This window comes from Alternaria burnsii (assembly GCF_013036055.1).
Source record: "Alternaria burnsii strain CBS107.38 chromosome Unknown 729, whole genome shotgun sequence".
NCBI classification, from domain to species: Eukaryota; Fungi; Ascomycota; class Dothideomycetes; order Pleosporales; family Pleosporaceae; genus Alternaria; species Alternaria burnsii.
In genome coordinates, this window is record NW_024066127.1 from 255,006 (window position 1) to 276,598 (window position 21,593).

The 21,593-nt window shown below is 50.4% G+C and overlaps 7 protein-coding genes across 7 annotated transcripts; 4 read left to right on the top strand and 3 right to left on the bottom strand.

Moving 5' to 3' along the window:
* Nucleotides 1-218: 218 nt before the first annotated feature.
* On the top strand, nt 219-2,046 carry GT037_010390 (uncharacterized protein; the record flags this gene model as incomplete). The annotated part of the gene is made up of 5 exons (XM_038935437.1): nt 219-385; nt 431-724; nt 777-952; nt 1,000-1,370; nt 1,420-2,046. 5 exons carry the CDS (start codon nt 219-221, stop codon nt 2,044-2,046), a joined length of 1,635 nt encoding a protein of 544 aa, XP_038781945.1.
* A 75-nt stretch (nt 2,047-2,121) lies between these two features.
* On the bottom strand, nt 2,122-3,209 carry GT037_010391 (3-hydroxyisobutyrate mitochondrial precursor; the record flags this gene model as incomplete). The annotated part of the gene is made up of 2 exons (XM_038935438.1): nt 2,122-3,125; nt 3,179-3,209. The coding sequence occupies 2 exons, from the start codon at nt 3,207-3,209 to the stop codon at nt 2,122-2,124; spliced, it is 1,035 nt and encodes a 344-aa protein (XP_038781946.1).
* Nucleotides 3,210-3,561: 352 nt separating this feature from the next.
* Nucleotides 3,562-4,565, top strand: GT037_010392 (uncharacterized protein; the record flags this gene model as incomplete). The annotated part of the gene is made up of 2 exons (XM_038935439.1): nt 3,562-3,829; nt 3,883-4,565. The coding sequence occupies 2 exons, from the start codon at nt 3,562-3,564 to the stop codon at nt 4,563-4,565; spliced, it is 951 nt and encodes a 316-aa protein (XP_038781947.1).
* Nucleotides 4,566-4,648: 83 nt separating this feature from the next.
* Nucleotides 4,649-6,400, bottom strand: GT037_010393 (succinyl-:3-ketoacid-coenzyme a transferase subunit a; the record flags this gene model as incomplete). Its single annotated transcript, XM_038935440.1, has 5 exons — nt 4,649-4,977; nt 5,033-5,180; nt 5,231-5,427; nt 5,483-5,881; nt 5,932-6,400. The coding sequence occupies 5 exons, from the start codon at nt 6,398-6,400 to the stop codon at nt 4,649-4,651; spliced, it is 1,542 nt and encodes a 513-aa protein (XP_038781948.1).
* Nucleotides 6,401-7,032: 632 nt separating this feature from the next.
* Nucleotides 7,033-8,385, bottom strand: GT037_010394 (alcohol dehydrogenase; the record flags this gene model as incomplete). The annotated part of the gene is made up of 5 exons (XM_038935441.1): nt 7,033-7,061; nt 7,114-7,198; nt 7,250-8,027; nt 8,077-8,239; nt 8,289-8,385. 5 exons carry the CDS (start codon nt 8,383-8,385, stop codon nt 7,033-7,035), a joined length of 1,152 nt encoding a protein of 383 aa, XP_038781949.1.
* A 271-nt stretch (nt 8,386-8,656) lies between these two features.
* GT037_010395 (homogentisate-dioxygenase) lies at nt 8,657-15,718 on the top strand (the record flags this gene model as incomplete). Its single annotated transcript, XM_038935442.1, has 12 exons — nt 8,657-8,800; nt 8,848-9,485; nt 9,530-9,922; nt 10,364-11,668; nt 12,124-12,458; nt 12,508-13,497; nt 13,549-13,868; nt 14,143-14,346; nt 14,398-14,429; nt 14,480-14,606; nt 14,656-15,160; nt 15,213-15,718. 12 exons carry the CDS (start codon nt 8,657-8,659, stop codon nt 15,716-15,718), a joined length of 5,499 nt encoding a protein of 1,832 aa, XP_038781950.1.
* Nucleotides 15,719-16,227: 509 nt separating this feature from the next.
* On the top strand, nt 16,228-21,336 carry GT037_010396 (uncharacterized protein; the record flags this gene model as incomplete). The annotated part of the gene is made up of 8 exons (XM_038935443.1): nt 16,228-16,337; nt 16,394-16,564; nt 16,613-17,005; nt 17,446-17,523; nt 18,508-19,795; nt 19,847-19,969; nt 20,019-20,069; nt 20,122-21,336. The coding sequence occupies 8 exons, from the start codon at nt 16,228-16,230 to the stop codon at nt 21,334-21,336; spliced, it is 3,429 nt and encodes a 1,142-aa protein (XP_038781951.1).
* Between the last annotated feature and the right edge of the window lie 257 nt (nt 21,337-21,593).

A 21,593-nucleotide genomic window follows, 5' to 3' on the forward strand; every position in this document is an offset into this window, starting at 1 on the left:
TGGTAATTGCCCCACTGCTTGAGTGGCAGAAACAGGTGCGGGGTAATTTGTCGGGTCGTCGTTACCCCACGGAACTATTTGCATACGGACAGCTCCAAGGATACGTTTCCTTACGCCGCCGATCCAAAAACACGCTAGAATATACTAAACACTTTGTTGATCCTTGGATAACCGCCAATTCTCTGTTTCGCACCATCTCTTCTCACGCAACGGCTAGCATGTCGGCAACTCTTAAACACGAACACCTGGGTGAATTGAAGGGCAAGAGTGTGGATGGGGTAGCACAGTTCCTTGGTCTGAAGTATGCTTCGATAAAGGATCGCTTGGCCGCACCTGAGCTTGTTGAAAACTATGGAGCTGGCGCTACAGACGCTTCGAAGTTTGGGTACGTCGGCCATGGAAATTTGAATAATAGTGCTGATTGAAGTAGACCTCCTCCGGTGTCTCCGATTGGTGCTATTGAACGTGAATTCAGTTTTATCCAGAAATCATTGCCACTCCCAGAAGTTCCTGCGCATTCCGATCTCGAAGGCTTGAATCTCAACATCACTGTGCCAACGAACAAGGATGGCGCTATTGACCCAAATGCGAAGCTTCCTGTCTTTGTCTTCATTCATGGAGGCGGATTCGCTGTCGGAAGTAGTTGGTACCCGCACTATGACCCGGCTCCTGTAGTTAGGATGTCTGTCGAGAAGAAGAAACCCGTCATCGGTATCACCATAAAGTGAGTGTACTGGTGCTTTACAAAAGGTTCATACAGGTGTTGATATATACAGCTACCGACTGGGTTTCACAGGCTTTGCAACTTCCGAAGAACTGCGTAAAGCAGGTTACAAAGCAAACAACGGCTTTTACGACCAGCGTACAGCTTTTCAGTGGATCAGAAAGTTCATAGGCGGTTTTGGAGGTGATCCGGATGAGATTACCGCATGCGGAGAGAGCGCTGGCGGACGTATGTGGGCGAAGATATCGATGTAGAAGCTTGACTGACATGTGCAGTATCTGCGACAGTCTTACTTTGCTCTAAGGAGCCGCTGATGAAGCGCTGTTTGAGCACTGGAGGGGCCGTACTACTTTTCAAGCCTATTCCGGAATTTGTGGCAGAGTCATCGTACCAACAAGCCATAGACGCATTTGGTCTGAAAGACAAGTCACCAGAGGATCGTATCAAGGCCCTTTTGAGTATGCCTGTGGACGACCTTTGGCAAAAGGTTCCCCCTACAGCGCCAATGCTACCTTCGATCGATGGCGTTACTATGCCTGGGTCACCCGATTTCCTTACGGTTTCATCTCAGGAGGATAGTCCAGCCTTCATGATGCCAGGCAGGAGGTGGTGCAAGGCTTTCATGATAGGAGAGTCAAAATTAGATGTAAGTACGACCATTTGGCACTTTCGATAGATGAGCTGATCATATGTAGGCCAACATCCTCGCATATCTAAGTCTCGATGGCCGCAACCCGGGCATCGCACAAAAGTTCATCGACTCCTGCAAGGCTACACTATCTACTCATCCGGATGTAGCGGAACAACTTCTCAAAGCCTATAGTATTACTCCAGAGACCCCAGACGACGAAGGCATTCTTTCGATTCTGCGTTTCGCCTCCGAAATCTCCTTCTACGCTCCTTCTCGTGCCTTCGCTAAAGGCTGGCCTAATACCGCCGACTCAAAGTTCTTCCTCTACCACTTCAATGAAGGTATACCTTGGGAGGGTCGTTTCCAGGGTGAAGCAGGCCATATTCTCGATGTCTCATACCTCTTCCAGAACTATAACGACCACCTGGACGATGCGCAACAGAAAGTGGCACGGGAATATGGAGAAGACTTCATCAAATTCGTTAATGGAGAGGATCCTTGGCCACCTGTGCAGACTGAAAAGCTGAGTGCTAAAGTGTACGGACCGAGTGCTGATGGTGTTACAAGTAGGTGGGTACCGGATGGTGATCCAGCGAAGATTGGAAGAGACGACAGGATTCTGAAATTGGGAGAGATGGCAGGATTTGATACTATCCAGGATGTTTTTCAGAACTTTTTCCAAGGAAGATAGGTAATATGAAATACATATGGACGTCTCAGCATACTCATCGCGACAAGATCATATTCAATTCGATAACACAATGCTTCAATCAGCAAACTCCCAGGATCCATTTTCCTGCTTCTTCGCTTTGTCTTCATACCCTTTCGGCAATACACCCCCAACATGCAAGTAAATGCTACTGCCATCTCTATCTACACACCTCTCATCCTTCGCCGCACCTTCCCAAACCTCCAACGCTCTCTCTGCCATACTAGGTCTAATGCCCACCTGATTCGCGCTCTCAATGCCCAGTCCCAGATCCTTGAGCATCATCTGCGTCTTGAATCCTGGCCTATATCCACTGTTGCTAGGCACCCAGTATTCGGTTTGCACATCGGGTATGGGCATGACATGGTCGCACATCCAAGACTGGCCAGTACTGTTCTTGATCACAGAGTATAGGGCAGTGGGGTCAAGACCATGGGATACCCCTATTGCGAGGGCTTCGGCGGTCGCGAGAAGAACAGTGCCAGAGAGATAGTTGTTGCATATCTTTGCAGTCAGACCTGCGCCGAGGGTATCTAGGTAGAAAGCTTTGGATTTTGGACCAAGCATGGACAGCGTCATTTGTAGTCGAGTATCTGAAGAGGACAAAGAGGTCGGTGTTTGTGCTGGTTCTGGATGGCCAATCAACATCGCTAGAGTACCTGCTTCCGCAGCTGGCACTCCTCCGGAGACGGGCGCGTCAATGTATATTCCTGTCCTCGTTTCTCTTAACTTTTGACCAACTTCTTTTGTTGTGTTCACATCAATCGTGCTGCATTCTAACATGATCCTTTCTTCGTCTTTCTTTGCTGCAATGACCCCGTCATTTTCGTCTAGATACACTTTCTTCACATCAGTTGCTCCTGGTACGATTGATATAAGTACTTTTGCGTTTTCCGCCGCTTCGCGTGCTGTAGCGACGATCTGTATTGGGCCGTACGACGAGTATTCATCATTGAAGCGAGAACAAGCAGACGCGTTGATATCATTAATATAGAGGGTCGAAGACTGGTCTATCTTCTTTCTGATATTAGCAGCCATTGCATAGCCCATCGCCCCGAGACCTGATCATTATTAGTGGGTCGATACCAAATATGACCTGTGGTCTCTCACTGACCGATGAACGCATAATTGTCTGCCAATGCCATGCTGCCAGATGATTCTGTTTTTTCGAAGACAGGAAGTTTAATCGAGAGATAGTCTCTTTGGTCAAGTAGGTGACTTCGAAATGCTCACCATACCCTTAAGCGTGTCGTTCAAGCAGTTAGCGTCATTTGTCCCTGCATGTGCGTTTACCAATGCCCCACATTCTCCCCTCACTTCCCCAGCTTCCTTACCCCAACTCAATATCCTCGGCGCTACCACTCCGGCCTCACTGTCATCAGGGCCCTGTAAGCGGACAAAGATATGGGGTGATACTCATGTGCAGATTCCCATAGGTACTTCACCCTAAGGTTTACAAATCGAAGAGCTATCACAACATTGATGTTCGATCGGATCATGTCATCCTCGTCGTTACGCGTGGGTGTAATCGGCCCTGCAGGCTTCGGCGGATCTTACCTCTGTGTCGAGCTATTAAACCGAGGTCATACCGTCTTTGGTATATCGCGTAACCCGGAGAAATTGGGAAAGCATCCGCGCTACGTTCCACGTCCCGTAGACATCGATCAGGTGTCTACAGAAGAGCTGGCAAAGCAATTTGAGGGCATCGATGTACTGGTCAGCGAATTTGGACCACACACAGCTGGTGCAGGGGCGTTGTTGTACAGTACGCCTTCAATTGACCACGGACACGTACAGAAAGTGACTGACGCACGACAGTGCCGTTCTTGGAATCCGTTCGGAAGATTCTCCTAGCGCACAAGATATGCCCATCGTCTTACTTTCTCTTTGTCGGTGGCGCAGGCTCTCTTCACGTTCCTGGCACTAGTCTTCCGTGCGTCGACCATCCTGACTTTTTTCTCGCCTACCGCCGGGCGATTTCAACTTCTCTCGCACACATAGCATATATGGAGGAACGTCTGGGTATCATGGGTACCTCTCTGCGACGGTACCGCGAAGCCAGATTAGCAGAGAGCTCTGCAAGAGCCACGGAAGAAGACAAAACTGTGATCGCAGACTACGAGAAGCAGATTCGCGTGAAAGACAACGCATCGGATTTCATCAAAGCGGGACGGACGGCGTACATGTTCTTTGAAGACCGCAAGACGTTTAATTGGAGTTTTGTTTCGCCATCTGCTTTGTATCGTCCGGGAAAGAGAACTGGAAAGTATGAGATTAGTGTTGATGATATGGTATTGGTGGGCGCGCAGCAGGAAGGCAAAGACGTGTTCGAGGGAAGATTGACCGGGATAAGTGTTGCTGACATGGCCATTGCGATCGCAGATGAGATTGAGCAAAGGAAGTTGGTTTGGAAACATTGGAGTGCTTCGGGGGATATAAGTGAGGATGTGCCTGCGCCGGCTTACGTAGGACTGGATGCTGTGGAGGGCGGCAGTAGGTGAGGTGGTCTCGAGAGCCTCGAAATTTAGACAATTCTGAAGTGAAATTAAAATGGTCCATTATTGGTGTCTTTTCCTAGTCTCCCCTACACACTCATCTCCTTCAAGTTCTCGCTAACCTTGAACGGCGCTTCCGTCTTACTTCTGATCTCATCGACAGTAACACCCTTTGCATGCTCCTTCAGGGTTAGTCCTTCAATGCGATCGCAGTCAAATACGGCCAGGTCTGTGATGATGGTACTGACGCACTTCTGTCCGGTGAGGGGGAATGTGCATTGGTTTAGAATCTTAGGGTTGCCCTTCTTGTCGACATGTTCCATGGTGATGACGACTTTGGTTTGTGTAGGGTTTGCGACCAAATCCATGGCCCCGCCGATGCCTTTGACCTTTCCGGGAAGCATGAAGTTTGCAAGATCTGGAGAGGCGTTTAGTAAACGGAAAGGCAAACAAGACTGAAGTGTAAAACAAACCTCCGTATTGGTTTACTTGCATAGCACCCAACATGGCGACATCTATGCGTCCTGATCGGATCATACCGAAAGACTCGTGGCTGCCGAAAGTTGATGCGCCCTTGATCAGGGTAACAGTCTCCTTTCCGGCATTGATGAGGTCAGGGTCCTGATTTTGTCAATGATATTAAAAACTCTTCACTGTTATCGCAGACTCACCTCTTCACCCGGCTTGGGATACCGGCCCATACCCAAGATTCCATTCTCTGATTCGAGCACGATCTCGGTGCCCTCGGGCAAGAATGCAGGCGCTGCTAAAGGCATGCCGATACCAAGGTTGACATACATGCCATCCTTCAATTCTTGAGCTGCGCGCTTGATGATGCGCTCGCGCTTCTGTGATGCTTCGGTTGAACCTGAAAAATCTGGTTAGTGATATGCCTTTCGTGGTATAGCATGAACACAACTTACCACCTTCCAAGAGCGCCTTCTTCTGCTCCTCTGGACTCTTCCAGAACACCTTCCTCTCGATCTCCTTGCCAACTGTGCTCTTAATCACTCTCTTCACGTATATTCCCTGGAGATGAATATCTTCTGGTGCAATCTCGCCGTCCTCAACAATCTCATCTGCCTCGACAATCGTCATTTTCGCGTTCTTGCCCATTGCTTCATTGAAGTTGTTCTGTGCTTTTCGGAACTGGCAGTTACCGAGCCGATCGGCTTTTGCGACTTTGACGAAGGCGTAATCACCAAAGATGGCTTCTTCCATCACGTAGGATTTGCCGTTGAATTCGCGTGTTTCTTTTGGAGGAGCCATTTTCGCGATGGTACCGTCGGTGTTGTAGCGCACAGGAAGTTCACCAGTTTGTACTGCATATTGTTAGCCGTGTCGTATACGTGCAACTGTTCTATTCCCATACCAATTGTTCCGTATGCTGCTGGTGTGTAGAAAGCTGGCACACCAGCAGCACCAGCAGCGCACTTCTCAGCAATCGTGCCTTGGGGAGTCAATTGCAGACTCAGCTGACCCTTCAAGTACATCTGCTCGAACACCTTGTTATCTCCGATGTAACTCGCAATCATCGTGCCAATCTGCTTTGTCTCTAAGAGTTGTCCAAGCCCAACGCCCGGCATACCGGCGTTATTGCTGACAACGGTGAAGTTTTTGAGGTCACTTCGGTCGCGTAGAGCATTGATGAGTGTGTTTGGTACTCCTGAAAAGCCAAATCCACCAACCAAGACTGTCGTATCGGACTTCATGTCCTTGATGGCTTCTTGTGCGGAGGAGACGATCTTGTTGATTGCTGGCCGAGACGCGCTCGCAGAGAAGAACCGCAAGCCCGTCGCTGGGCCGCGGCGGCGTGCGGAAAATAGAAGAGAACGTTGCATCGTGAGAGTCGTGCTCGTGAATCGCAAGGTAACGAGGAAAAGAAGTCGAACCAACAAGCTTCAAACCGTTCTAGACAGTTTGAGATGGCGCACAAGGTTACTGCAGGTGTGGGCTATTTTCAGGAGTGTAATCAGAGCTCAATCGACAACGATACTTGGCTCAGTCCTCCGCTTCTCCGCAAAACTCAATGCACAAGGACAGCGTGTGAGAAATGTGGTGTACAGTAGAGTTGACGCTCCCCACACGAGCACCATGGGCATGCATCATAGTAACTAGCCGATTGGGTCAGACCGACCCAAATGCCGTGCCGATGGCGGGTAAGAGCAAAGCTCCACAATCGGAGGTGGATAAGGACTTAGCCGGCCAAGATGCGGAGGTTGCGGCCAAAACGCACGTTCATTGGATCGTCAGAGAGGCGGAAAAAGGCACTTGGGCTCGGAGATGGAAAACATTTCCAACAGCAAAACGACCTGGACTGGCTCACGTGTTCTCGCGCTATCGCGTCTCAAAAAACTTGCCGCCGATAGACACTCTGGCAGTATTGCGCATTGGACGTGGTTTTACATTTTGAAAAAATTGGTTAGAGTACTTTGCTATAGAAGCTACCTATCGCTTGTGCTTAGGGAACGCCTTAGTACAAGTCGTGGACGATTCGCTTCACTGTGTAGCATGTCAGTCGATGGGAGTCCCTAATGCATACATGATAACTCACAATTCGCAAAATCCTTGTGGTCTTTACTGTGTAGCGCACGTGACGCGATGGCTTCCTCTTCTGCATCGCCGGTCGGCACATTGTACTATTGATTGATGATTAGCACAAGTCGTCCTGACATGCCTCAGATACTTACAGCTGTCAAAGTGGTCTTGTGCCCTAGCTCTTCAACAAGTCTGGCGATAGCGTCGGCAACGAGATGCGAGTCCTTCTCATCGCTGCCTGTACTTTGCTTCCCAATGTAAGGAATGATCCTCGCGATCTGCTTTGCCTCCTCTGGGTTGCTAGCCTTGAAGTGTACTGTCGGCGCTAGACTGAGACAGCTGGTAATACCATGCGGAATGCTATAGGTAGCACCTATCGCATGACCTATGCTGTGGCTGAGACCGACTCCACCGGTGTATAGAAAAGGGAAAAGTGAGGAATAACACGCAACGAAGAGCTTTGTTCGCACTTCCGCGTTGTCGGGGTCGGCTTTCGACTGCGGCAAGTACGTGAACAGATCTTTGATAGCCTCCAGAGACATGCGTTTCGTGGGAATCTCAGCAGCGAGAGGGTGGTACATCAGCTCAACTGCGTGGTCCAATGATCGAATTCCTGTGCTTGTCCATAGGTTCAAAGGTGTGTATATGGCAAGTTCGCCATCGTATACAACAGCCTTGGGTACAAGTTCAGGATCGCTCACAGCGATCTTGTGCTTTTCCTCGGTGGTGAAGCCAGCATTCTGTGTCGTCTCTGCTACACTGAGCGTTGTTGGTACGGCGATACTTGGTATCCACTTTCCGGTCTCCTCATGGATATTGTACGCGATCGCTTTAGCCGAATCGATAGGCGATCCGCCACCTATTGAGATGAGAACATCGCATCCTGACTTCGCCATCAAGGCTGTGGCTTCTTTGATATCCCCGATTGGCCTATGACATGTCAGTCTCCACCGCTGAAATCAAACTGCATCTTGCATACGCATGCTGTCCAATCTTGCTGAATGTACCACCATGTGCAGAACCAAGTGCTTTCTCAATGTTCTTGATCACAGGCGTCTTCTCGTACAACGATCGCCCGGTGATGATGAAGGCTTTAGTAGCACCGAGTTCGGCAATGACATCCGAAAGCTGGTTGCTGGTTCCTGTGCGAACTAGTAAGCTATTGTCAAGTCGTAACCATAGGCTGCTTACCATTTCCGTAGATCATGAGCTTGACGGGCGACGCTCTGTACACCCCCTTGGCAGAGGAGTCAATGCTGCCATTTTGGTATTTGGTCGGAAGCGCCATTGTGCAGTATCTGGTTGAATTCAGTTTGCGTGTAAAAATGTTCAAAGTGAACAGTCGCGTCTGCATGCAAGCTAAATCCGGCAAGCATCATTGCGGTGTTGCCCGAGTTGTCATAGAGGGGTCATCCCGATCCTGCCCCACACATACACGTCGCCCCGCCACAGCCCTTACCACAACCACAATGCGGCACTTTCTCGGGCATTTGATATAGTACAATAGGTAACTACTCTTGTAGTAATGCAACGCGTATCTTTTCAGTGTATACGTCAAAATGGCATCCTTTAGCAAAGCTGCGCGAAACGTGTTGCACAAAAGCCCAAACGATGTTGTGTTACTTTCTGCGGTCAGGTCGCCAATCAATCGTAGTTTCAAGGGCGGTTACAAAGATGCTCACCCAGAAGACATATTGATGCCGGTGAGTGTCGGCATAAGAATGCACTACGCTGTTGCTAAACATGTCAGATTATGAGAGCTGCCGTACAACGAGCTGGCATTGAAAAAAATGATGTGAACGATGTCATGATTGGGAATGTACTCGCTGAACTTGGTTTCGCAAAGACCGGGCGTATGGCACTCAATCATGCTGGATTTCCAAACTCGACGACTTTTCACACAGTCAATCGTCAATGTTCGAGCAGTCTGCAGGCCATCACCCACATCTCACACTCGATAATGGTGGGCCAAATTGACGTGGGGCTTGCTGGCGGTGTAGAGAGCATGTCAAGGAACTACGCCTCGCGGGGCCTCCCGACCGATGTTTCGCCCACACTACTAGGATCAACCGTCAAAGATGCTCGCGACTGTCTCATGCCGATGGGAATCACGTCGGAGAATGTGGCGGAAAGATACAAGGTCGATAGAAAGTCACAAGACGAGTATGCGGTACGAAGTCATAGTCGCGCAAGTCGCGCCCAAAGGGAAGGCCGCTTTGATTGGGAGATAGAGCCAGTGACGGTTCAGAGGGCAGACGAAGCAAGCGGTCAGCCTACAGGGCATGAAGTAACCAAGGACGATGGTATTCGACATGGCTTAACTTTTGAAAAAGTGTCGACGCTTAAGCCTGTATTCGGCGAGAACGGCAAGAGTACTGCAGGCAACTCGTAAGTTGACCTAGATCAAAGCTACTACGTGGCTAACCTACCAGGTCTCAAATATCCGACGGCGCATCCTCGACCATACTCGCTCGGCGTTCATGGGCTGAAGAGCGTGGTCTGGAGCCACTCGGCCGCTTCGTCGGTACACAAGTCAAAGGCTGCGCTCCCGATGAGATGGGCATCAGCCCAATATACGCGATACCTGCATTGCTGGAGTGGACAGGTATCCAACTAAAGGACATCGATGTCATCGAGCTGAACGAGGCGTTCGCCAGTCAGACCATCGCTTGCATTCGGGAGCTGGGTCTCGATGAAGACAAGGTTAACCCGAATGGAGGTGCGATAGCTCTCGGACATCCTACTGGGGCGACGGGTGCTCGGCAAACTGCTACACTGTTTGGCGAGCTGCGACGTCAAGACAAGGAGATCGGCATTGTCAGCATGTGCGCGAGTACCGGGCTAGGTCTTGCTTCTTTGTTCGTTCGAGAGTCATAGCACTGTAGAAATCTGACGAAACGTTGATGGGGATGATCTAAAGATGATGGGAGTGAAGCTCGGAACACGAAACTGTCGCGCGCGTCACATGTCCATTTCGCCTAGCCAGTTTGGGAAGCGGTAAACACAGGGGGCCGCCCGCATTCTAGCCCGGCAGTGTCTTCCCCACACGATGCTGCTGCATCCGCGTCCCACACGTCCACCGCCTGGGAGCCACCAGCCATGTCTTGGGCGTTGTTGAAGCTCTCTTTAGAGCCTCATATCCCCTTCATGATTCATTGAGGTGCTTTTGCCATTACAATCAACATCATGTTCTTGCTTCGACGCGCCCCACTGCGTGCCATCCCCCAGCAAACCACCTTCCATCCTCAACGACGATCACTCGGCAGCGTGAGCGCCATCGACTCAGTCATCTTCCGCACGCTGTTTGGAACCGATGAGATCCGGAAGGTGTTCGACGACAAAGCGTACATCAATCGGTGCGTTGATGCCGAGACCGCATTGGCAAGGGCACAGTCAAAATGCAATGTGATACCTTCACATATCGGAGAGATTGTGACATCCAAAGCCCGCCAAGTAGAACTCGACTATGACAGGCTGCGCAACGAAACCGAAATCGTCGGATATCCTATATTTCCTTTGGTGCGACAGCTCTCCGCGTCATGTGGTGACGAGGCCGGACGTTACGTGCATTGGGGAGCAACAACACAGGACATCATGGATCTGGCAAGCATGCTGCAGATGAAACAAGGTCTTGAGATTGTTGAGCGTACGCTTCGCTCCGTCATCAAGAACCTGGAAGATTTGTCAAGAAAGCATCGAGATACGCCCATGGCCGGTCGCACCCATCTTCAGCATGCTCTGCCCATTACTTTCGGACACAAGTGTGCTATATGGCTATCTGGATTTCAAAGACATCTCGAGCGCCTCGAGCAGCTCAAATCGCGTGCCTTGATGGTCCAGTTTGGAGGAGCTGCAGGCTCTTTGGCTTCACTAGGCTCAGGCGACGATGGCATCCGTGTTCGGAAGGAAATGGCGAAAGATCTAGGTTTGACCGATCCTCCGATCACATGGCATGTCGCCAGAGATGGAGTTGCTGAAATTACAAACTACCTTGCACTTGTTGGTGGTACCTTAGGCAAGCTTGCTTTGGACATTATCATCATGTCTTCAAACGAACTTTCAGAAGTCTCAGAGCCTTTTGTGCCGCACCGCGGCGCCTCCTCGACTATGCCACAGAAGCGGAACCCCATTTCAAGCGAAGTCATTCTGGCAGCATCGAAGATTCTACGATCAAATGCCGGCTTGGTGCTCGACGGTATGGTGTCAGACTTCGAGCGTGCTTCTGGTCCATGGCATCTGGAATGGGTGGCTGTTCCAGAAAGCTTTGTGATTGCTGTTGGAGCGCTGAACCAGGCTGACTTTGCGCTTTCTGGCCTTGTAGTAAACCCCAAGCAGATGCTCACAAATCTGTATTCCACTAGGGGTCTAATCGTCGCTGAAGCTGTAATGATGGGCCTTGCTCCGCATGTCGGTCGATCAAAAGCGCACGATGTTGTCTACGAGGCATGCAAAGAAAGTATCGAGAACGATACCAGCTTATTAGAAGCTCTGCAGACGCGGTCCGAGATTACCGACAAGATTTCCAGCCAAGAGCTCAGCTCGCTGTGCGATGCGAAGAACTATCTAGGCTCGTGTGGATTAATGGTGGACGAGGTCTTAGCTGCATCCAGATAAACAACATCAGAGCACATCCGCCATGCATAGCCATTACTTGACAGCCACATTATGAATGCGTTTTTTGAGTCAGCATTATACTTTCGACTGACCACCTTATCATGACCGCTAAAGAACCCCGCAAGTGAGCCACTAGGTCCACGTTGCGACAGCCTTCATGTGGGAGAGTGCATCGCACGTTCATCTGACGGGTCCCACCAACCCGGTCAAGATAATGACTTTTTGCCCAATGATATCCATGTGGGCCTCCTCACAGCTCCCGTAGCTACCGAATTGGTAACCCCGCTATTATGTGTATCGAGCCCCGCCACCACATCATGCACAGGCCGGACCACCTAGCTGCGGCAGATGTCGGCCTAAAGTTCCATAGCCATGGATAGTCCAATATAAGGCTGATTCTTGACATGGTAAGCTTGATCACACCTACAGTCCATCGTCATACATTCAACATCATGCAAGACTTCAAAGAACGCAAGCTCGTCACCGATCCACAAAAGGCATTCCACTTCACAGATCTCCAAAGACTGAAGCCAACACGTGCAAACGACCCATACGACTATCAAGCGGGATGGGGAAATCGACATCAATCAGAGGTCATTCCAGGGACTTTACCCGTTGCTCAGAATAACCCTCAGGAAGTTCGATTCGGACTTTATACTGAAGGCATCACATATTCAGCATTCGCAGCACCCCGCGCCCACAACTTTAGTACTTACATGTACCGATGCCGACCCGCAGCTGCTCATAGTATGTGTTGCTATCACTCTTCCTGCACGAATATGCTAACGTATCACAGAGGGCTACATCCCGATTGAGACAAAGTCGAACATCACAAACTGTTTCTTGTCCATCAATCCCAAAGTCGAGACGCTTCCTGAGCAAGCAGAATGGCATCCATTTCCACTGCCAAAAGAAGATGAGAAAATCGACTTTGTCGATGGCCTGCATACACTCTGCGGCAGCGGAGACCCAAACATCAAAGAGGGTCTTGCGCTATACGTATACATGATCAACTCGAGTATGGAACAACGAGCATTCTGTAACACCGATGGCGACTTCCTTATCTGCGCGCAACAAGGCAACCTTGACATAAAGACTGAGATGGGGAAGATCTTCTTGCAACCTGGTGAGATCTGTGTTATACAGCGTGGTATTAGGTTTTGCCTGAACTTGGCTCCGGATACACCAGTGGCGCGTGGCTATATCACAGAAGTCTGGGGGTCAATGTGGGAGCTTCCGGATCTTGGCCCACTAGGTGGCCATGGTCTTGCCAATCCTCGCGATTTCCTCTACCCGGTAGCCGCTATCGATGATGATCTGCACGTAGACTGGCAGATCGTCAACAAGACCAACGGTCAGCTTGTGGCGATACAACAAGACCACAGCCCCTTCGATCTTGTCGCATGGCACGGTAACGTTGTTCCGTACAAGTATGATCTTACGAAGTTCTCTTCGCAAAACAGCACATCCATCGATCACACTGATCCATCGATCTTCACAGTCCTCACAGCCAAATCCCGCGATCCTTTGACACCATTAGCTGACTTCCTCTGGTTCGGTCCAAGGTGGGATGTTGCGACCAACACTTTCCGACTACCCTACTTCCACCGCAATTCCGCCTCCGAATTCCTTGCCTGTCTATACGGACAAGGTCTTGGAAGAAGCGACGATTTCCGACCTGGTGGAGGTAGTTTCGAGGGCGGTCACACACCCCACGGTGGATTTCATGAGGGATACCAACATGGTATGCGGATACATGAGAGCCAACCCGAGAAGATTCTCACTGGTAAGCCACGCTAATTACCAAACAGTCGCAAGATTGCTAATGTCGAATTAGACCAATTGACCATCATGGTCGAATCAAGCCGTCTCTTCCTCTTTACTGAATACGCTCGTAAGGACTGCGGGACAATCGAAACACGGGGAACCGACTACAAGGTCTGGGATGCACTTCCGGATCGCTTCTCTGCCAACAAGAGAGCACAAGAGTTACTGGCTCGAATCAAGGACGACAAGGTCGCAGAGAAGAAGAGGCTTGCACCGTACTACTTCGGTGGGTTTTCACATGGTGCCAACACCAGTAACACAGATGGTGTTCACGCCGAAGAGCTGAAGCAATATCTGACCTCCGACTCGAAGGCCAACGGAACAAATGGCGTCCATGCATGAATGTTCTTTTGTGTTCTCAATTTCTCGTCTCAGTCAATTTAGCGATGTAGTTGTGCGAGTTCCAACACTACATGTACATTGTATATACCGCATTCAATACTGTGCAATGAATACTGTCTCAATGTCTGTCAAATCAGAAAACGTCTGTGCATTCACATACGGGAACCCTTTGCGGACCCCACAAGCTTCATGTGGGGCAAAAACTTCCAGACATCAAGCTACGTTCTTTTAACATCACCGTTGACGACCATGACGAGCCTAGAGCAGGACCATGTATTCTTTCAGGACCGTTGCGAGAGCAATACCACACGCGTACCTTCGACCCATAGCCAGTCGGATCGCTACCCGAACATCGCAACCACAGAGAAGAAATATCGCGACCAAGAACAATGTTTCCAAACAAATGGTTGAGAAACTGCCTTTGGCTGGAATCAAAGTCCTGGACATGACCCGAGTATTAGCCGGGGTATGTGATTGACTCGGCGAAATGGAAACGCAGTCGCTAATCTCAAAGTAGCCATACTGTACACAAATACTTGGAGATCTTGGGTTAGTAATGGACACATAGCTAGATAGAACAGACGCTGATGAGTGATCAGAGCAGATGTGATCAAGATCGAACACCCCACACGAGGCGACGACACACGATCCTGGGGCCCACCAGATGCACCATATACGGACGGTGTCGAGCGTCAGTTCCCTGGCGAAAGCGCATATTACCTTTCCGTATGTCTGATGAGTATAACCGTGTATGTGACTCTCTGACTGGATGCAGGTAAATCGTAATAAGAAGTCGATTGGGCTAGCCTTCAACAACTCCACAGGAATCTCCATTCTGCACAGGCTCGCGCAGGAATGCGATGTGCTTGTTGAGAACTACCTCCCGGGATCGCTCGCAAAGTACCAGCTCGACTACGCAACCCTTGCGAAGCTCAATCCTTCCCTTGTTTACGCTTCTGTCACCGGCTATGGACAAACAGGACCATACCGCGATCGTGCAGGCTATGATGTGATGGTCGAGGCTGAGATGGGCTTGATGCACATCACTGGAGAGAGGGATGGGCCACCAGTCAAGGTTGGCGTAGCGGTCACGGATATTATGACTGGCATGTACACTGCGATTGGCATACAGGCGGCGTTATATTCGCGGAAAGAGACTGGTTTAGGCCAGTGGATCGATGCGAGTTTGAGCGACGTGCAGGTTTCGGGATTGGCAAACATCGCGAGCAGTGCGCTGGTAACAGGCAAAGGCGACAGTGGTCGATGGGGAACTGCACATGGTAAGCGCAGACTTGAGATGTAAGACCGATGATCATACTGACTTGACCATAGCAACAGTAGTACCCTACCGAGCTTACAAGACAAAAGACACGAACATTGCAGTTGGCGGCTGCAACGACCGCCTCTATGGCATCCTCTGCGACAAGCTACAACGCCCGGAATGGAAAACCGATCCTCGCTTCCGCACAAACGCGCTCCGCGTCAAACACCGTACGGAGATCGATACGCTTGTCGAAGCCGAACTCATGACCAAGACAACACAAGAGTGGCTGGAGATCTTCGATGGAAGCGGAATGCCATACGCGGCTGTGAATGATATCAAGGGCACGGTTGAACACGAACACGTTCTTGCGCGCAATATGATTCAGGAGGTCGATCATCCAGCGGTGGGCAAGGTGAAGCTTGTCAATCATCCGGTGAAATATTCGAGAGCCGAGCCGCGGATCAGGAGTCCACCGCCGTTACTGGGGCAGCATACCGATGAGGTATTAAGGGACATGTTGGGATATGGAGAGAGCGAGATCAAGGAGCTGAGAGATAAGAAAGTTGTTGCGTAGATGTTGATGTTGCGCGCTACCCCTGCATTCCAAATCCTCGAAACAAGAACGCGTGCCAATGAATACGGTTCATCAACTTACGCGTCGTCACATGATTCGATATCCTTGCAAGCTTTTAGTCTTACGCTGCACGTTCTCCAACACCCAACCACCGAATTTCCCAAGCCGCTTGTCCGCCGTCAGCAAACCTTTGAGAGTGACGTTTCGCGAAGCCCCACGTGGCTCCGCTTTCTTCGACGCGGATCACCGGATAAGTGCGCTAGCCCCACATGCGCCATCAGCATGTACCCCACAACGTCCTTCACGCGACATGCTCGTGGCCATATCGCGGATGTATTGTGCCCTGCATGTGCCATGTGGGCTTGATATTGCGAAAGCCGGCCATGTGGTATACGACTAGTGGGGGTAGAATGCGGACTGAGTGTTGTGCGAGGATGGCGTGGCTGGTAAACGCGTGTTGAACGTGTAAAAGCCAGGCACTGTTAAGTAGATGCCTAGGTATCTTCAGTATGACAACTAAGACTATTGCAGTTGAAACAGGTAACAATGCAACGGCACTGCCGTTCCGTTACCAGTTTGCTGCTGGGGCTATTGCTGGCATATCAGAAATTTTGGTAATGTGAGATTAGGTACCTTGATGTTAGAATTCGAGAAAGCTACTAAGAACATAGACAGGTATCCGCTTGATGTAGTCAAGACACGGATCCAACTTCAGCATGGCAAAGTCATTGATGGTGAAGGGTACAACGGTGTCTTGGACTGCTTCAAAAAGATTATCAGGAACGAGGGCGTGTTGAGATTATATCGCGGTATTACTGCGCCTATATTGATGGAGGTACCCAAGCGGTACGATCAAATCTTCCTCTCGAGTTGACAACAGCTGATCAAAGGCAGTGCTATCAAGTTCTCGGCGAACGATACTTTCACACAGTTTTATCAACACCTGTTCTCTACTCCGACAGTAACCCAACCTCTCGCAATCCTCACAGGTGCCAGCGCCGGCGCAACAGAATCCCTCGTAGTTGTTCCTTTCGAGCTACTCAAGATTCGACTACAAGACAAGACCTCTGCATCACGATATAACGGCCTCCTCGACTGTCTCGTCAAAGTAGTTCGCCAAGAGGGGCCATTGGCACTATACAACGGTTTCGAAGCCACGTTATGGCGGCACATTGTATGGAACGCCGGGTATTTTGGCTGCATTTTCCAAGTGCGGGCTCAGCTACCCGCTCCAGCGACATCGAGCAACCCGAGAAGACAGAAAATGGGAAACGATCTCATCGCCGGGTTTGTGGGAGGTGTTGTGGGAACGACATTCAATACCCCGTTAGATGTAATCAAGAGTCGAATACAGAGCGTCGCTAAAACACCTGGTGTAAGGCGGAAGTACGCTTGGGCGTGGCCGAGTCTAGGTGTCGTTGCAAGAGAAGAAGGGTTCAGAGCGTTATACAAGGGATACGTGGCGAAAATACTTAGATTTGGACCAGGTGGAGGTGTATTGCTAGTCGTGTATTCTGCAGTGTTGGATATGTTCGCGAAAACAGCATAACTTAGGAGCGATTGCTTAATCGCTGATACAAAGAAACATCGGTTTCATGTAGTTGGCCTGGCCCTCGTAGCTCAAGTATCTGTTCCAGACTTGACGAAGGTGTGCAAACTATTCAGTGCAGATGGTAGTAATTGTCATGTGCTTGTCATTGGCTACTGACCAACATTCCAAATCTCAGTTCTGGTATTTCCCTTGAGCCGACAATGACATATCACACGCTCACGCTCAACTGGCCTTGTCCTTTCAGTGAATTCATGTACGTTAGTCGTATACCCATCCGCTTACTTATCTGAGACGCGATCATCCGATGTGCAAACCTCTAGCGGAAGATTGACAGAATGAAACATGGCTAGCCGACATCTAAAGTAGCAATTGATTGATTCAATGCGCCAAATCAAGCAAAGCTAGTCACCTAAATGAGGCGAATGAGACAGTCGGAGATTCCAACACGGTCAGCAGTCAGGGGAGGCCCCACTAGCGTACGCCTCATGGTCCCACATGAGAGTCGATCCGGGGTTGGAGCAGGACGAAATCCTTCGAGAAGTCTTTGAAATTTGAGGTTTGTCTTCGGTTCATCTATCTCGTCATCCAACAAGTGCGACAAGGCACGGTGCGATTTGCGGTGTTTGGTGATGGCATGGCGTTAGACGATGGTCTGAGGGTCCTGCACGCCGGAGGTATCTCCAAGTGGCGATTGTGGACCACCGACTTGAAGATCAGCTGTATCCTTCGGAGACACACATATGCGCGCGGCGCAATCTGCTGCAGCGGGATTGCAGGTTTATATGCGTTTTGTAGATGAAGGTTGAGATGAGCCTATAATGCTTAGGCCGAGTCATGGTCTTGCTTTCCCCCGCAGTCCGCGATCTCTTGGCGACCTAGACAGCACCTGCAAACACCGACCCTCGAAGGGTCCTCCGACATCCGCCTACACATCGAATCTTTGCGACGAGCGACATGGCGTTGAAACAGTGCAGCATGTGCGATCGCACATTCACCAAATGTATGTCGCGGCCAAGCGCGTCAAGAAAGTGGGCTGACATCTCCTTCAGTAGAGCACGTGAAAAGGCATGAGCGGTCGCGTCCGTCTATCATAAACCTTCACTATCATCGTTGACTAAACATCATCTCAGACACACGAGAACGACCCTATGAGTGCCCGACATGTAAAAAGCACTTCTCGCGCAGGTGAGTCCCCCAATGAAAAACCTCCGTACTAGCGTCCAACCTCTGCGAATAGCGATGTTCTGTTCCGGCACTGCAAAGGCCACGCGCAGAATGCGATGAACCGGATGAAGAGCAATGAGCAACAAAACACCAACGATCAGCAAGAGTTCCGTCACAACTCGATGGACGAGAACCAAACATCACGACCATCTGCATCACGAACCGCGAACGGCCCGACTCCAGGACCAACGCCATTAATCCGTGAAGATTCCAACTTCTCGCCTATGTCTAGGAGAAGAGAATCCCAAATACCGCAAATCAACGTGAATGATCAGTACAACGCGCATATTTCTCCGCAGACTCATGCCCGGCAACCTCCATCGCGATTGCAGCCGCCGTCACCCGGTGAGGACCGAATAGAAGCGCTTATCAACGCGGCACAGCATCTCGAACCCGGAACCGACACGCCATGGCGATCGCCATCACCTATGATCATTGCGCGTGCAGAACATGCTCAGATGTCCAATCGAAATCCTCACGAAAGTATGGGTCCACCGATCGACCCGGCTATGGAGGCCCTCATATTCTCACCAGCCGGACATGTATCGAGTTTGGACCAGTGGGCTTTTGAGCTCGTTCAAAGCAACAACCCAGTTCCCAACCGTACTCCTGCAGACGCCTTACAAACATGGCTGTTTCCGCTCGAAGGTGATATGAATACTCCTCATGGATCACACCACCTGGGCGTAGACGGCTTTTTCGACCATGAGGCGTTTCGAACAGTCCCAGAAAATCAAGCTAGTCCATCGGGTAGCAGTGTTTCAATAGCAAGCAGAGTCCCACGAGAACGGTTTCAGCGAGTCCAAAGTTGCTGGCCGTCCAGGAATCGCAAATCAACGCGGCTGATGCCAGACCTATGGCAGAATCTAGTGGCGTGCGAATGCACCAACATACTCTCAGAAGTTGGCTCTGGAGCTATGGAAACTCCAATGAGCGAAAGAGAACGGCGGAACTCGCGTTGGGGACTGGACGAAGAGTGCAGGAGCAGGCTCCAAAGCACGCTGAACAATTTACCATCATCCGGACCGCCACGGTCAGAATCCTATGGCGACACTGCGTCGTCGAGCGGCGATGCAGCAGGAAGTCCAAGTATCGAGGGTGTGCAGTTCCCACCTGCTGAAATCTTGGATATCGCATTGGAGATGTATCTCTATTACTTTCATCCTACCCTTCCAATCATCCATATTCCTACTTTCTCGGCAAAGAATGCGCCCCGGCCACTGCTACTTTGTATGTGTCTTATTGGACTAAGCATCCTTGGCACGGCAGGTGCAGCAAAGTTTGTTACACGCACATTTCCTGTAAGCAACATTGCAGTGGTATATGCCCCATGACGACTAACATATGCGTAGGCTGTGTTACAACTTGCGTTGGCGGAACTGCAATCATTACCGACAACAGACCATCCGCCGCATAGGCAAATGCGGATAATTGCCACTAGCTTGCTTGCGCTTAATTTGGCATCGATCACAGGAGTGAGTAGCACTAACCGATAGCATACATTGTTGGCTAACATTCACATAGCGAAAGAGCCGTATTGCACAAGCAGAGAAGATGTATGCAGAGCTCATCGAGGTACATAGCCGCTTATATACACTGCTCCCAGTCATTCAACTAACTGTTCCAGTTTTCGCAAAGTCAGGGGCTTTTCTCCGCTAATGAGGGTGTAAAGATCGACCCTCTTCTCGACGAGATGATCGATATCGACTCCAAGTGGAAGGCTTGGTCCAAGGTTGAATGCAGCAAACGTATCATCTTTGGTCTCATAGAAGCAGATTGCTGGTGGGCAGGCTATCTATCAACTTCGCCAATGATCCGCCCCGAAACAGTACAAATTTTGCCACCCTCGGACTACTCCCTATATCACGTCAACAGCGCAGCGAAATGGTTTAATCTTGTACAGCGTGGCGCAAGAATTCACTCGCAGAAGATAACACCGTCATTCCATCCGACCCCGGGACGGAAACTCGATGCATCAAGCTTTCGCTCACTATTGACCCTTCTCCTCCTACGCATCTACGAGAGCAACGATAGGCTTGCTCAAGCGACAGGAAATCAAAAGCAGCTACAGCCCTGGCGCATATACGCTGAAGATGCTCGTAGTCGAGACATCCTGCCGCTGTTGGTGAACCTCTCCAGTTCTTCGATCGACGCACTTCGAACAGCGGACTTGAACTCCGCTGTCCTTTGGCACGCCTCTTGCATGGTGCTTGGAGCAAACATACGCTACTTCGAACTCGCAGCTGGACGCTCCGGTCCCGAGCCTGCCGTCAACGCTCTGGAAGACATCTCAGTATGGTGTCAAACACCAAGCGCAAGAAGGAGCGTGCTGCACGCCGCCCACATCTACAAACTACTCTTCGACCGAAAAGTTAGTGATATCGTCAACCCACACAGCGTGGTCGCTCTGTTCCACGCTGCCCTCGTCCTAGGCTTATACATCTTCGCCCTTCCTCCAACGCCCAATTGTCCTATCAACGACTCGTGCATCGAGCTTCTCGATCTCGTAGACTGGATATCTGTTGGCCAGCTTGGTTTTATCGATACGCCGCAATCACCTGTGGCATTCGGCGACACCTCGCAAGTCGTGAAGTTCATACACCACGGTGGGAGCTTTAGTATAACTGGTATCACACTCGAGGGCGGATATCTCGCGGCTCGCCGCACCTTGTTACATTGTGCAGATCTCATGGAGGGCATGGGTCGCTGGAAGAGCAGAACATTCAGTCAGATACTACACATCATGAGCGATGATCTGACAGACTATGAGGGTCATGATAATGATGATGGGGAGGATGAGGTAGATGGCGGTGGGGAAGAAGGGGAGAGGAATACGAGGTGACGGTTAGCATCCTCTTCCCAGCAGTGTCTTTCGATTACCCAATTGCAAGGCCTGTGGGGAAGAGGATGATGATCAAGATAATCACAGAATGATCTTTGATATCGTTCCAATTCGATGGGAACTGGTTTCGCGACGCTTCAACAGCGTGATCTGGATAGGTACGGAGCGTGCCAAGGTAGAGTTAGTCAGGGATGGTGTACACGGTTTGCATTGGGTGGCGTTGAACCGCATAGCCAAGGTGTTATGCAGCGGCAGGC